This window comes from Rattus norvegicus, chromosome 10, assembly GCF_036323735.1.
Source record: "Rattus norvegicus strain BN/NHsdMcwi chromosome 10, GRCr8, whole genome shotgun sequence".
Lineage (NCBI taxonomy): Eukaryota > Metazoa > Chordata > Mammalia > Rodentia > Muridae > Rattus > Rattus norvegicus.
The window spans coordinates 105,154,340-105,169,523 of NC_086028.1; the positions used below are offsets into that span (position 1 = coordinate 105,154,340).

General features: G+C 50.0%; 1 protein-coding gene across 7 annotated transcripts in view; it reads left to right on the forward strand.

Annotated features, from left to right (window-relative positions):
• The first annotated feature begins 533 nt into the window (after window positions 1-533).
• Rnf213 (ring finger protein 213) overlaps window positions 534-15,184 on the forward strand; it is a 99,276-nt gene continuing 84,625 nt past the window's right edge. For 5 of the 7 annotated variants that reach the window (XR_005490584.2, XR_005490583.2, XM_039087541.2 and 2 more), the window contains exons 1-4: window positions 534-673; window positions 3,210-3,282; window positions 3,567-3,679; window positions 12,759-12,997. Coding sequence is in view for 5 of the 7 variants with exons in the window: in XM_039087541.2 (XP_038943469.1) it covers window positions 3,583-3,679; window positions 12,759-12,997 (336 nt within the window). In the remaining 2 variants the exon portion in view is untranslated. Of the gene's footprint in view, window positions 674-1,164; window positions 1,305-3,209; window positions 3,283-3,566; window positions 3,680-12,758; window positions 12,998-15,184 lie in introns of those variants that run through there. The other 2 variants (NM_001427681.1, XM_063269247.1) reach the window with 2 other exon arrangements.

Here is a 15,184-nt window from a genome sequence, read left to right on the forward strand (position 1 = left end):
CAAGCACATGTGGTCCCAGCCCTTAGGACACAGGCAGGAGGATCAGAAGTTCAGGGTCATCCTTAGATACTGTGGTACTTTAAATAACAATGGCTCCCACAGGCTCATGTGTGTGAATGCTTGGTCTCCCCACACTTGCTAACACTTAAAAGCTTTGGGGGCAAGGGATCGCGACTAAGACTCACAGATAAGAAAGCCCAAGCACACAGTGCGGCCATCCGCTAGCAATGGCTGCTGCCAGTGGCTTTTGGTGGACTTCAAAGTGATAGGTTCCTTATTTCTACTTTGCATGCAGGAGACCTGTAGATGAGCAGTCGGACTGCCTTGCCATCTTCCAGGTCCTTCTGTGGGTGGCTTCAGCTTGGCTAGGTCCTGGACACTGTCCAAGGTGCTGGGAGTCTGGGGCTGGAGACTTGGACCTATCAGTGGTCACCCAGTCTGGGCGGTCTGTCCTGGTTGGGGGAGACTGGGCAGCCCTAGTGTAAGAACCAGTGACATTCCGAGTGCTGTGGGCGCGCAGCGGCTGTAGTCGCCTCTGGACAAGCGTGCTAGGCCCGCGCCACCAGGCGGGGAATTCCGGTCAGGCTGTGCGCCAAGGAGGCGGAGGGCGGCGCCCGGCCCCGTGACCCCGCAGCGAGGCGCGCGATTCCGCGCGGGCGCATGGGCACTGCAGGTGCGAGCGAGGGGCTTCGGGGTTCCATGTGCTGGTGCTGGGCCAGGAGCAGGATGCAGGTCCCGGGGCAGTGACGACGCGAGGCCTAGGGTGTGGAATGCGGGTCTCAGGGACGCGAAGTGCCCCCAGGGACCGGGGTGCAAGGTCCCGCTGGGCAGGGCGCCGGTGTCACGGGCCGAGGGTCCACGGGGCGACATCCGGAGTGTTTCGTTGGGTGGCTGTCCTGTTAGGGAAGAGGGGGCTGGCGGCTCATGGCCCCTGTGGTCAGATTCTCTCAATGGTGCCTGCGTCCCGATGCGCCGGCGCCCAGCGTCCACTTCCTTCATGTTCCAAGTTTCGGTTTCGCTGCAAAGCCCAGCCCTAAGGCTCCGACCCCATCAACTCTTGTTTCGGGCCACGCTAGGTTGGCCCTGCTCCCCATTAACACCCAGAAAGGTCGGGGACCCCCAACCTACCCAACCCCCGCGTGCTAGCGTAAAGTGGTCCCAGGCCTGCTGCTCCGCCCCGGAATCTGCGCTCATCAACTGCGGTCAGAACTTTTGCGAGCCAGGCATCTGTGCCTGGGGCGCTGATCTTACTCGGGTCAAGGCCGGGAGCCTTCTGTGACCCTGGAGCTGCAGCGAGTAGAGAGGTGCGCTCGCAATAATGGGGCAGTCCAATCCCATCTGCTTTCCTTAGTCTAGCCCGGGGCTGAAGCCCGAGGAAGGTCCTATAACTGGCATAATGGAGAGGCGTTGCACCACCTCTGAGACCCGCTGAAGCTCGAAGGCGCTTCGCAGTTCTCTAAGCAGCACTAGAGAACTGACTTGGGGCACACCACCCAAAAACGTAGTGGGAGATAACCTGCCACCCGAGAATACACTTCCTAGGCGTTGTTTCAGTTTGTTCTGCAAAACTCGTGGTTTGAGAAGGAGAACTTTCGTTCTTTTTCCCTTTCTTTTGGTCTTCCAGACCCGGTCTCACTCAGTAGACCAGGCTGGCCTTGAACTCAGAGATATGCCTGGCTCCGTCTCCCTATCGATCAGATTAAAGGCGTGTGCCACCACTACCTAAAAAAGCAGACTTTTCTTAAAAGAAATTTACATCTATCAAAAAAGGACAGGGGAGGGGTTGGGGACTTAGCTCAGTGGTAGAGCGCTTGCCTAGCAAGGGCAAGGCCCTGGGTTCGGTCCCCAGCTCCGGGGAAAAAAAAAAAAAAAAAAAAAAAAAAAAAAAAAAAAAGGACAGGGGATTGGGGCAGACTGCACTGGTTCCCTGAGAAAACACTTGTTTAATACCACCACCTTGTCTAGCTCCCAAGCTCCCAGAAGCCTGTGACCCCAGTTCTCAGCCTCTGCTCTTTCCTGTAGCTCGGATTCACCACAAGCCTCTAGCCTCCATTCTTCACCACTCTTAGTTTGAGGGTTTCCCCGCAAATGTAATCTACCGATACATAGTTACTCTTGTGTTTCTCTTCCCCTGCTTGCTTGTTTTGCTTTTAAGGAGTAAACAAGGCTGCCTGGCCTTGAATACTTTATCTCCAGTCTTCACCTTTCAAGCACTGACTGGGATTAAGCTATGCCCAGTTTTAGGCACCCCTCCCCCACATCTATTTAGTTTATAGCCCAGCCAGAGAGTCTAGGAGAATAGAGGTCCTAAGTGGTGGAGTCTGTGTAAGAGTGAGTTGCCAAGATCAGAGTGACGGGTCTAGGGGTCTTCAAGGGGAGGAGGCATAAGAGGGATTATGGACTGGCTGTGGCAAGTGGGGCCAGGAAACGTCCACAAAGTTCACCTCCACAGCCTTGTCCCAAATAGCTCACCATCTAACTGTGACCAAGCCAAAGACACAGGCTGGGAGGAGAGGAGGGGCCAGCAGCAGGCACAGGAAGTCGAAGTGGAGTTGGAGTTCAGTAGCTTGGCTTCTGCCCCTGCAGGATATCCTAAGAGGTGAGGGTGATTGGTGTGTTTCAAGTGGCCTGGAGTCTGCATTCTCACTTATTCTTTTTTTTTTTTTCCGGAGCTGGGGACCGAACCCAGGGCCTTGTGCTTGCTAGGCAAGCGCTCTACCACTGAGCCAAATCCCCAACCCCCATTCTCACTTATTCTTGACCTGAACTACCTATGACCTTGACCCTGGCTTGGTGCTATTCACTAGACCCTGAGAGGAGTGGGGAACCCTCAACATTGGGGTGTTTCCTTTGCTAGCAGCCTTAGCCAGGCCACATGGGCTAGGTGGCCCAAAGCTCTCAAAGTTGGTCCTCTGTGACTCCCTGAATCCTCACTTTTAGGTGCCTGGGGGACAGTGTGAGAGACACAGCCCCAGGGCAGCCAGCAGCAACTGGCATGCTGTAGACATTCCCAGAAGCTCCACAGGTGGCAGGCAGGTGCAGGCAGGTGGCTTTCTCCCTTGTTTTATATCAGGGTCCCCAGCTGTTTGGGGCTCTGCAGGGCATCTTTTCCTTCACTATCCTTTCTTTTTTCTTTTCTTTCATCATCATCATCATCATCATCATCATCATCATCATCATCATCATCATCATCTTGGTTTTTCGAGCAGGGTTTCTCCGTGGAGCTCTGGCTGTCCTGGAACTCACTTTGGAACTCAGATCCACCTGCTGCTGGGATTAAAGGTGTGCACAGCAGCCTTCCTCTAAGTTTGAGCTTTGGTGGGCAGTGGGTGAGACTGGAGGGGGGAGGGGCAGCAGGGGTTGTAAATTCCTGCCTGAGGGAGGAGCTGGACTTGGGTTAGAGCAGCGATAAAGAGTTCTGGTGCAGGTTTCGATTACCGGGAAACTTCTGGGTCTCTGCGACTTCATTTTCCTTGAAAATGAAACTGAAGTGGGTGGTAGTCACATGACCTAAGGCTGCGCTTTATAGTGGGCTGCCTGGATCTGTCTCTCTCACTCTCCTGCAGGGCTGTGGATGACAGCATGGGGTGTCCTCAGTGCGGGCATGTCTCCTCAGAGAAGGCAGCCAAGTTCTGTAGCCAGTGTGGACAGAAATTGTCTCCTGCAGCCACCGAGCAAGGTGAGACTAGGTCGGGGAGGGGACAACGGGATGCCGGTATGGAGTGTGTCTCCTTCCTACTCAGGCACTGGGAAGCACAGCCAGTGGCAGCCCCGGTGACAGCCCCAGTGGGGTCGAGGGGCAGAGAACTCCGGAGTCTTTGCTTCTGTGTTAAAGCAGACTGTTCTGATTCCTGTTATAGGTACTTACCGCTTTAAAGGAAAGTTAGTTTTGCTTTCAGTTCTCAGCCCGGCTGGGGATCTTTTCCCAGGAGTGAGTAAGCTCTGGCGAGCAGAGTGATCCGGAGGATGGGAGCTGTGATAGAATGAATCCCTAACTAAGACAGCCTTGTCCCAGCCCTGCTGGGAGGTGGGTGTTCAGGGGTTTAGGGGTGACCAGGAGGTATCCCTATGTTACTGAACTAGGGAGCCACAACCCGTGTCCCAGAACTGAATTGCAAGTGGAAAGCAAGAAGCTGGAGGGTGGCTCACGCAGTTAAGAGCATTGGCTGCTTCTGCAGAGCTCCCAGGTTCGAGCCCTAGCACCCACAAAGTGGCTTACAGCCTCTGGTAACTCCTGGTCCAGAGACTCTAATTACGTCTTAGACCTCACAGGTACCAGGCACATATGTGACAGACAGACAGACATGGAGGCAAAACAGTCATACAATAAAAATGGAATAAAGAGAGAGTGCGGTGTGGGGTGGTAAAAAAAAATGGACTAAAGATATAAAATTAAAAAGAAGCAGAAAAAGGAGATTCATTCAGTGTGGCCACTGAGTGGGAAGAGGGAACTTGCCCAGTTAGGTAGAATTTGAGCCTGTGTGTTGGGGGTTCAGGCCTTGCTGGCTCAATGTGCAGGAAGCCCTGGGGCTCCTTGAATGAGTCCCAGCTCACAGGTTTACACACAGGCTGGTATATCTTAGTAACAAAGTTGTGGAACTAGGGTGGTCTCTCCTTTCTTTGTTCTTTCATTTTAGGTGAGCACATTGACAAAATGCAGTTGGCAGGAGAATGGGGTGGGTGGAGGGTGCAGACAACCAATGTATTTACTCGGTGTGGGTAGGATGTGTCTGAGAGAGAGCGCAAAGTTGTGGCATTTTTACAACATGCCATTAAGTCTTCTCATGTTTGCCCCCCCCCCCCCCCAAAGGCTGTCTTGGCACATGGAGAGTGTGGTGGAGGAAGAAGGGGCAGGGACTTGTGTCTGAGGCTGACCTGGCCGCCGGCCTGGTAACACTGGGCTGTGACTCTTAACCAGATTGGAAACTGAAATCAGGATGTGCACAGTTTAGGGCTAAGTGATGGCCTAGCAGGAAAGAGAAACTAGATGTGGAGTCTTTGTTCCCTTCCTCCTGCAGGTTCAAAGCTGGGTTAGCCTAGACGGGGCCACCACAGTGAGCTTGGTAGTTGTTGTGTTTTATAAGAAGAAAAGGAAGGGCTATGTTTGGAGGCGCCATATGTGGGCAAAGAGGGTGCCTCTGCAGGCCCAAGCTGAGGCTTCCCATCCCCCTGGGATCAGCTACATGACGTTCTAGTACAGAATAGAGTTTATTCATGGCATGGGGAGGGGAGTTGAGTGGGTAGAGAGAGAGAGAGAGAGAGAGAGAGAGAGAGAGAGAGGTAGAGGCTGGCCATGAACATGCAGGGGTGGTGGTGGTGGTGGTGGTGGTGGGGTGTGAGGAGGGGAGAAGGGGGGAGGGAATGGGGAGAGAAGGAACAGAGGGAAGAGGGTAGGAAAGAGCAAGAGGAGAAAAGAGGGAGGAGGGGACAAGCACCTCCTTTTATTGTGAGTCAGGCACACTTGGCCATGCCAGCAGTTCCTGGGGCTTTCTGTCCAGAGGCTCCCAGATACCTGGGCCTTAGTTGGGGCTGTGGGTAACCTTTGGGTTCCTGATGATGCAGAAATGGCTGTGTGAGGAGAAGGGCTTTGAGCGCTGTGTGTCCGTGGTTGTCTGTGGGCTGCATGTGTATGGGTGTCCTGTGAGGCTCCTTCAGAATGTGAACTCCTCACACCTTCCCCTCCCAAGTTCCCAGGACCCACGTAGGGATTGCACATGGCTACTGGAATACTGAATGGCTTTCTTGAAGGTGGAAGCAAAATGCTGGCCAGTGGGTTTTTACTTTGTTCACTGTCTAAGTTTTCCTGAAGTGCATGAGGCATGGACTTAGACGTGTGCAGAATGGTAGTGATGCTGCCTGCTCCTCAAGGGGAAAGCAGTCCTGCTTCCCGGTACCTGGCTGGGTAAGGATCTCCACCCTTTGTAGGGAGCATAGATGAGATGAGTTGCTCTCCAAGGAGAGAACGAGGGTAGGATATCAACATACCTGCCAGACTTTCCCGGAGGCTCACACCCACAGGCTGAAGGAGGCCTGGTTTGACTGTGACCTGGCCTCATTCAGGGACACCCTGTAGATAGACAGGGAAGTGAAGTGGAAACTTAAGCGTTCTTTGGAGACTCGGTTGTGTTGGAAGGTGTTTTGCTGAAGGACACGTGATGAAGGATTCTTCACTAACAACACGCATGTGTTGGTCTGCCTTACATTGTGTAGTTGAGCTGCGTTTGTTGGGACTCCACAGAGAGAAACGCACCAAAAAACTCCTGCTGGTGAGCTGGGGCTTTTTTCTCCGTACTCCAGCTGATTGGCAGAGTGGTGTCAGCTGAGACACACGCTGAGGCAAGACCTGTGCTGAGGCAAGGCACTGCTGAAGCGAGAACTGTGGAGGACAACTGATATTAGGAGGGAGTCTAAAAAGGACTCAACAGTGTCGGAGGCTGAGCTTGGCTTATAGAGAGAGCTGCACAATCCTTGTTGGTCTGGCGTCTTCTTTTCACCTTGCTAAGAGGCACAGCTGAGAACTTATCCTGGTGTTCCTCCCCGATCTCCTGCTGACTTGCACCTGTGGCTGTAGGCTGCCCCCACTGCCCAGACAGTCCTTAGTGAGCATCACTAGGCTGCCAGCAGGGCTACATGAGGACAGATGCATCTTGTGCATCCTTCTGACCCATTCTGTTATCATGACGATTTGGGGTTGTTCATGGGGCCTATGGGGCCCTCATTCTCCTCCCCACTACTAGGCTTTCTATGGAGAACTCAGGGCTTTCTGGGGTCTCATCAGCTGCACAGCCTTCTGCTGCAAGCCTGTCCCTCTGAGCCTCTGCTGCCTGGGGAGAGATTTCCCATGATTCAGCTGCCTGAAAAAACAAAAACAAAAAACAGGGGCAAGGATGTGGGGAAGAACCAGCCAAATTGTGGAGGTGAGATACCAGATCTAAAGTGATAAAAAAAGTTTTAATAAGGAATAGACATTATGGGGCTGGGACAACGTCTCAAGTGGTTTAGAGCACTTGTTGGTTTAGAGCACAGAGGACCTGGGTTCCATTCCCAGCATCCACACGGTGGCTCACAAGCATTTGTTATTCCAGTCCCAGGGGATCCATTGCCCTCTTCTGACCTCTAGGGCACCAAGTGTGAATGTGGTGGACATACACACAACTGGACACATCTTTATACACATAAAAATAAATCTAAGAATAAATAGACCCAGAAGACAGAAAGACAGGGAGGAAATTCTCAGAGAATGTGTCCCTGAGAGGGAATGGGGTGATTTTATATCTGAAGTCACCTGGTGCCTTAGGGTTTCATTGCTGTGAACAGACACCATGACCAAGACAACTCTTATAAAGGCAAATGTTTAATTAGGGCTGGCTTACAGTTTCAGAGGTTCAGTCTATTACCATCGTGATGGGGGGAAGCATGGCAGTGTTCAGGCAGACTTGGTGCTGGAGGAGCCTAGAGTTCTACATCTTGGTCTGAAGGCAGCAGGGAGAAGACTTTCTGCTGCTCTGGGTGGAGCCTGAGGATAGGAGATGTCAAAGCCCGCCTACGCGGTGACATACACTTCCTCTGACAAGTCACCTAATAGTGCCACTCCCTGTGACCAAGCATTCAAACACACGAATCCGTGGGGGCCATACCTCTTCAAACCACCACACCATAGTTGCAATCCTAGGATTTAGGAAGTGGAAGCAGGTGGAAGCGAGTTTAAGGCTAGCCTGGGCTACATGAGACCCTGCCTGAAAAATTAAAAGAGCAGATGCAGAAGTCCTAGTGGTGGTATTGAGGGCTGCTCAACATAAGGGAGCCTGGTTCTGATGGGGGTCAGGTGAAGTCTCTCAGGCTGCTGGCTGAATGGGGAGGGGGGTTTACAATTGGATCTGCTGGCTTCTCAGACATAGGAGGCCAGAGTCCTTCCTGTCTTTGTCTCTTAGGTTAGAGGGACTCTAGGCTAGCCAGGGGCATCATCTAGAGCTGTGGGAGGGAGGAAGCTCTCAATCCCATTTAGTGTGAAGCAGCAGCTGTGAAAACGTAGGGGCTCCCTTTTTATACTGTATTCTCTTCAGCCTTTCCCTTTGACTTGTGTGTGCATGTGCGTGCGTGCGCGTGCATGCGTCTCTTTATGTATCTGTCTGTGCATATGCATATATTCACATGTGTACATGTATGTGCGTATGTGAGCATTTAGAGGAGTATATTTGTTTTGAAACAGGATCTTATGGTATAGCCCTGGCTGGCCTGGAACAGAGACACTCCTGCCTCTGCCTGGGATTAAAAGAGTGTGCTATCACCTGGCCATTTAGATTGTTAATATTGTTTAATCAGCCTGTTAGGCACCATATCCCGAGTGTCCCTGTATCCAGGCACCGGGTGACTCCCTCAGGAACCTGGGCATTATGTTGTCCCTGTCTCACAGAACTTGCATGGACAAGGCAGTGAGCAGACAGTATTGGGAGAAGGGCAGTGGGAGGGGCTCAGGGATGAAGTGCCAGGACAGGGAGTACATCCTGGGAGGAGAGGCTGTCCTGGATCACAGAGAACAAGCTAAGAGAAGGTCCCAGGCATGGTGTGGAGTGTGTTGGAGAGCTGGAGGTCAGAGAGAGCCAGACTTCTTAGGGAAAAATTCCCAGACTCAGGTTTGAGGTTTGAAGTGAGTGTGCGGGTCACAGGTGTGGACAGGTGTGTATCTGCACGTCAGCAGCACTGAGACTTGTGACTGGGCATGGCTGGCTGGGGAATTCCACTCAGGGGCAGCCTTAGGACCCATCAGAGAGCTGTATTTATGTGCGGCCTTGTCCTTGGTCTCTGCCATAGCAGAGAGTAAAGCAAAACCAGTATCTAGAAATAAAAATAGGCAAGTGTGTAGATAAAATAGGAAGACATGTCTAGAAGAGAAAGGCATTTGAGGGCTTGAGGATACTGGGCTTTGAAGCTGGTGTGTGTGTGTGTGTGTGTGTGTGTGTGTGTGTGTGTGTGTGTGTGTGCGCGCGTGCAGTGGGGTTTATGTAGTATGATTTATCTTGTGTCTTGGCCCTTTAACGGATCCCCAGTTGCTAGTCAACTGACTCTTAAAGAATCCTTAGCTATGGGGTTTGGGGATTTAGCTTAGTGGTAGAGCGCTTGCCTAGCAAGCGCAAGGCCCTGGGTTTGGTCCCCAGATCAAAAAAAAAAAAAAAAAAAAAAAAAAAAGAATCCTTAGCTATTAGAACTGCTTGATACTGTGACCTTCAGTGTTGGCTGCCCCTTGGATTTTGAGGAACAGGATAGGTTTTGAAAAGTCAGCTGAGGCAGAGAAAAAGGGACGAGGGGCCAGCAGAGTGAGAGGAAAAGGCAGTTGGTGCGGAAGACATTGTTAGAAGACAGATGAGCCAGGAGAAGCAGAGCTGAGCAGGTAGGGTACCATGGTTGTAGTTTGGAGCTGCTGGTATTGGGAACACTGGGAGAGGGGGGTGTTAGGCAGACTGTTGGAGAACTGAGGAAGGAACGGTTGGGAGAAACCCTTGAAGGGTTTGGGCTGGAAACTGGGAGGAGGGCTACCTGGGAGTTAAGGAACTGGCTAGTGTTCTAAAAAAGCTAGCCATTTTACAAGTGACACCCAATGTGGAGCAAGGCAAAATGGGATGTTTGATTCCAAATTCCATTGAGCGAAAGGCAGGAAAAGGAGGAATGGATACTTTGTTTCAAAAAGCCGACAGGATGTTTGCCGAGGCTATAGTTGGGCCATACCCCGCATGGTTTTCAGCAGCAGTTTGTTTGTTTGTTTGTTTTCCTCTCCCTTTCTTCATTTTGGGCTATTTTGTTTATAAAAAGGTTGAAAGATTGGCTGAAAAACTGGAAATAATATGGGTTTAAATGGAGAGGCTTGGGAATCAAAAAGTGGAGGAAATGGGGAAGCAAGAGGGTTTATTCCTCTCTCTTTCTGAAAAAGCAACAGAGTTGGCTGTGCAGCTGGAGAAACAGAGAGGAGAGGTGGACACACTTGAAGAAGATCAGACACAAGAACAGGGGAACAAATAGGTTCATTCCTAGAGGGAGAACCAGAGAGTTTCCCCCAGGTAGAAAGAGGGGAAGGAACCTTGTCAGAAGGCAGTCATGTAAAGGAAATGGAAAAGCAGGAGGGTGGACATATGAGACCGCCTTTTACAGGAGACTGGGATAGACTCACGGCATCTTTGGAGAGCCTGTCCAGGGTCACAGGGTCACCAATGTTGATAGATAAAGGTCAGTAGGTGATATATAAGAACAGGTTCAATTTGAAGATACAGTCATAGAACAATGTCACTGAGCACATTTGAGAGCTTGGGACAGGGTTGAGGGGCCTTGAAAGAAGTCCATGGCCTTCACGAAGATTGAACAGGGCTCGGAGCAGGGCTCAATGACTTTTCTTTGCTTTACAAAGATTAGTTTCATCTGTGAACAAAGCCATATCAGACTCTGATTTAAGTGTTAATTGAGACCTTGGTGTTTGAAAACAGGAATTCCTGGGACTACGGAATGCAGATTAGGCCATTAAAGGGGTGGGCGGCATCTACGGAGGAGTGGGTCAGGAGACAACCAATATTGCTTCTGGGGCATACAATGCCTCGATAATTGGACAAGCCTTAGCTAAAGGTTTTGCATCTCAAAACGCACAGTGCTTCAACTGTGAAGAAACGGCCATTTGCAAAGAGACTGTGACCAAGCCACTGAAGGTCTCAGAGAAAAATGTCCAGTGCCTTAATTGTGGGAAATACTATTATTTGCAACAAAATGGTGAGCACAGCATCTCTAAGGGCAATGGTTTCTCCAAATAGAAACCAGAAAGAAGGCCTAGGCTGTTCTGTCGGGTGATGGAAGGGGTTGCTATTGGACTAATGAGTGTAGGTGGGTTTGGAAGCACTGCAAAGGCGTGTCCTGGCAAACAGTTGTTAATGATCAGAGGCCAAAATTAATGGCCTTGAAGTACGTCATCAATAAGTTTGGATATAGGAGCTGATGTAACTATCGCTTCATGAAAACTCCATGAATTCGGAACGGCCACTTCAAGAGGTCTATACCTGTGTTCCAGGGCTTGGAATGCAATATCAGATAAAACAAAATGTGCAGTGGGTTAAAGGTGTGGGACAAGAAGGTCAAATAGGAAAGTTAAGGCCTAATGTGAATGATAGCCATAAATTTATGGGGACGAGATTTGTTACAGCAGTGGGGGGCGGAGGGGACTCAATCCCCAAAAGGGGGTGAAATGGAAGATGCTTCAGGGGAAGATATTGAAAACCACGGACTGTGCAGGTTGTCCAAAAACAGGACACAGTGTGGATTGAGTTTCCCAATGTATGGGGGTGGGGGGCACTGTTGGAACAACCATCGACCCTACAATCCTGTGTTCGTGTTGCAGAGACCCATAACTAAGGAAAATTACAGGTACTTGGGCAGCAGGCATGAGAGCAGCGGGGTGGGAGGTGGGGGAGGCTCAACATGTGGAAGAGTCTAGCAGCCCCCGGGACTCCCCCGTCTTTATTATAAAGGAGGAATCGGAAATGGAGAATGTTAACAGATGTGAGAGCAGTGAGTAGAGTGATCCAACAGACAGCTCCCGGACAGCCTGGGAGTCCCTCGCCATCTTCATTAACAAAGGCGTGGCCTATGATGGTGAAAGACTACTCTTTTATTGTCCCCTAGCAAGAACAGGATAAGGAAAATTTGCTTCTACACTACCTAATGGTAGTAATGGTCAACCTGTAAAAAGGCATCAGTGGAAACTTCTTACACAGGGAATGCTAGTCAACTCTATGTCAGTATTTTTCTGTGTGTGTGTGTGTGTGTGTGTGTGTGTGTGTGTGTGTGTGTGTGTGCAACAACTGCTAGAAATAATTCATACCTGATTTCCTCAATCCTTTATTTACCATTAGGGGGATGATATTTTGTTGGCTTATTCTGATGTGGACACTTTAGTGAGAAAATGTTCTGGGAAACAAAAAGAATTTTGCCTTGTTGGGGTTTGCAGATTGCTTCTGCAAAAATTACAGAGAGGAGATTCTGTGTGCACTGTCTGGGTTATAAAATTAGTCAACACAGGGTTGGGGATTTAGCTCAGTGGTAGAGCATTTGCCTAGCAAGCACAAGGCTCTGGGTTCGGTCCTCAGCTCCGGAAAAAAGAAAAAAAAAAAAGTTTAAAATTAGTCAACACAAAATTCAACCACAGAAGGTACAGATCGGGGGATTGGGGATTTAGCTCAGTGGTAGAGCGCTTGCCTAGCAAGCTCAAGGCCCTGGGTTCGATCCCCAGCTCCGGAAAAAAAAGAAAGAAGAAAAAAAAAAAAGAAGGTACAGATCGGAAGAGATCAGTTGTGAAGTTTTAATGGTTTTCAAAAATGGTAGCTATTAATTGGCTACAGCCCACCACTGGATTAACCCCTCACCAGTTAAGTAATTTGTTTCAAATGTTATAAGGAGGTTCAGACTCAGACAGTTCAAGACGGCTAGTAAAGGAAGCAGGAAAAGAGTTAGCTTTAGTAAAAAAGAGACTGAGATTCGAATGTGGAGTCCAAACTGGACTGTATTCTGATTACTTTGCCTCCGGCTCATTCTCTTCCTGAGCTTGTTATGCAAAGGGAAGATAATATAGACTTTCTGACTTAGTTATAAAGGGCAGGAAAGACTAAGCCCATTGCCAGGAACGGGCCAGGTAGAAATCGTAGTGCCTCATACCAATGCTGAGGTGACTTCATAGTGGATAAGGAAGAGTGGTAAAGAGCATGATCCTACCTTCATCTGCCCTGCAGATCTCAAGAACAACAATGCCTTGGTGGAGGCATCAACCACGGAGGGAAAGACGGAGCCGGGTGAAGTGCTGAGAGAAGAGGTGGTCCTACTCTCCTCCACAGACTCCGGAAAGGAACTGCAAACGGAGCAGGGTGAAGTGCTGAGAGAAGAGGTGGTCCTACTCTCCTCCACAGACTCCGGAAAGGAACTGCAAAACCCAGAGGAGTCAGAGTCTGATGCCTCCTGGACCACCCACGTGGTGAGTGAGCCCTGGCTGCTTCAGCTCTTGCACCTTCTGCTCTGCCTCAAGTGGTTTCCTGATGTGATGTCATTGGAGCCTGGGGTTGGTTGGTTAGCTCTCAGTCACAAAACAACAGTAACAACAACAACAACAATAACAACAACAACAACAACAACACCTAGTGAGTTCTGAGCTTCTCAGAGAATGGAGGAGACAGGACGGAAGTAGAGCCTGGATTTTAGGGCCCAGAGGGTGGGAATTAACTTGGAGAAGTCAGTGTGATCTTCTAGCAAGGACGGAAAAGAGTGCAAGCCAAGGCTGGTGTATCTGTCATCAGAAAAAGTCTTCAAATAACAAAAAAGCCTCAGGATATGACAAACACAGACAAATTGCAGTCTGGGAAAATCATGACAAGGGTGTGGCGGTGGTGCCTACCTGTGATCTCAGCACTTGGGAAGCAGAGAGGCAGGATCAAGAGTTCAAGGTCAGACTTGCCTAGAGCTTGAGGCTAGCCTGGGCTACAGTGAGACTGTATCCCAGCCTCTTCTCTAAAGTCTCCCACCCCAGGCTCATAGCAGCTGTGCCTGGTGGAACATGCTATCATTTCAGAATTTGAGAAGAGGCAGGATCTTGAGTTCTGGATCAGCCTGAGGTACAGAGTAACGGAGTAATACTTTGTATCTATCTAACTATCTATCTATCTCCCAAACCAAAACAAAGACACAATTTGTATCTCGGAATTAGAGGAAGGAGTGTAGCTGATGGAATAATAGTGAAAAAGTCACAGATTTGATTTTAAAATATCAGTTTTAAGCTGTGTGTGGTAGTGCACAACTTTCATCCCAGCTAGCCAGATCTCTGTGAGTTTAAGGTCAGCTGGGACTACAGAGTGAATCACAGGACAGCCAGGGTTACAAATCAATACTTTGTCTCAAAAAAGAAAACAAAACAAAACAAAACAAAAATCAGCCTGGTGGCTGGAGAGATGGCACCATAGCTAAGTTTATTGGTTGCTCTTCTAAAGGACCCAGGTTCGAATCCCAGCACCTACACGGTGGCTCACAGCTGCCTGTAACTTCAGTTCCAGGGGATTTGACACTCTTTCCTAGCCCCATGGGTACAAGGCATACATGTAGTGCCCACCATATGTGCAGTCTGTCTTAGGGTTTTATTGTTATGAAGACACACCATGGCCAAGGCAACTCTTAAGGGAAATCGTTGAACTGGGGCTGGCTTACAGGTTCAGAGGTTCAGTCCATTATAATGGTGGGAAGCATAGCAGTGCGCAGGCAGATACGGTGCTGGAGGATCCAGAGTTCCACATCTTGATCTGAAGGCTGCATAAGATCCCACACTGGATAGAGCAAGAGACCTCAAAGTCCTCCCCCACAGTGACCCAAAAGTCCACACCTCCCAATAGTGCCACTCCCCATGGGCCAAGCATTCAAACACATGAGTCTATGGGTTCATACCTATTCAAACCACCCTAAATGTGTATGTAGTAACACACTCCACGGCATGATTCCAGGTATATCAATATGAAGTGGGCACATTCTCAGGGGAGGCATTAGTGTTGCCTGTGTCTGAGTAAGGGGCAGGAGATAGTCTGGTTAGGAGTTGCACCTTTGGAGTGATGAGAATGGGAACCTGTTAGAGGTGGCGACCAACAACACTGCGTGGAACTGGTCACTGTGAAATGGAGGGAGGGGGCTGGAGAAATGCATCTGCTCGGCAGTCAGGAGTCCTTGCTGCTCTTGCAGAGAATCCAACACCTACGTGAGGCAGCTCACAACACCTGTAACTCCAGCTCCATGGGATCTGTCGCCCTCTTGTGGCCTCTAGAGTCACCTGCGCGCATCTCATCAGTAGACACACACACACACACACACACACACACACACACACACACACACACACACACACAATTAAAAACAAAACCAAATCTTTCAAGGAGTACTAACACTAACAAAAGTGCCAGGACATGCATGGACTGGGTGGCAAAGGCACATGTGAATGCTAATGTGTCATCTGGTGATTGGCTTGTGGGGCCCTTTGTGTGTGTTCTGACAACTGTGTGGTCTTCATCTGCCAGTGCGTTTCGGAGAGTGGCTGTAAGGGCAGCAGGGTGCTTCAGCACTGGGCGTTGAGGTGGGCACCAGGAGAGGTGGCCTCAGAAGCCAAGCTTGGAACCACTGGGCAGCCACA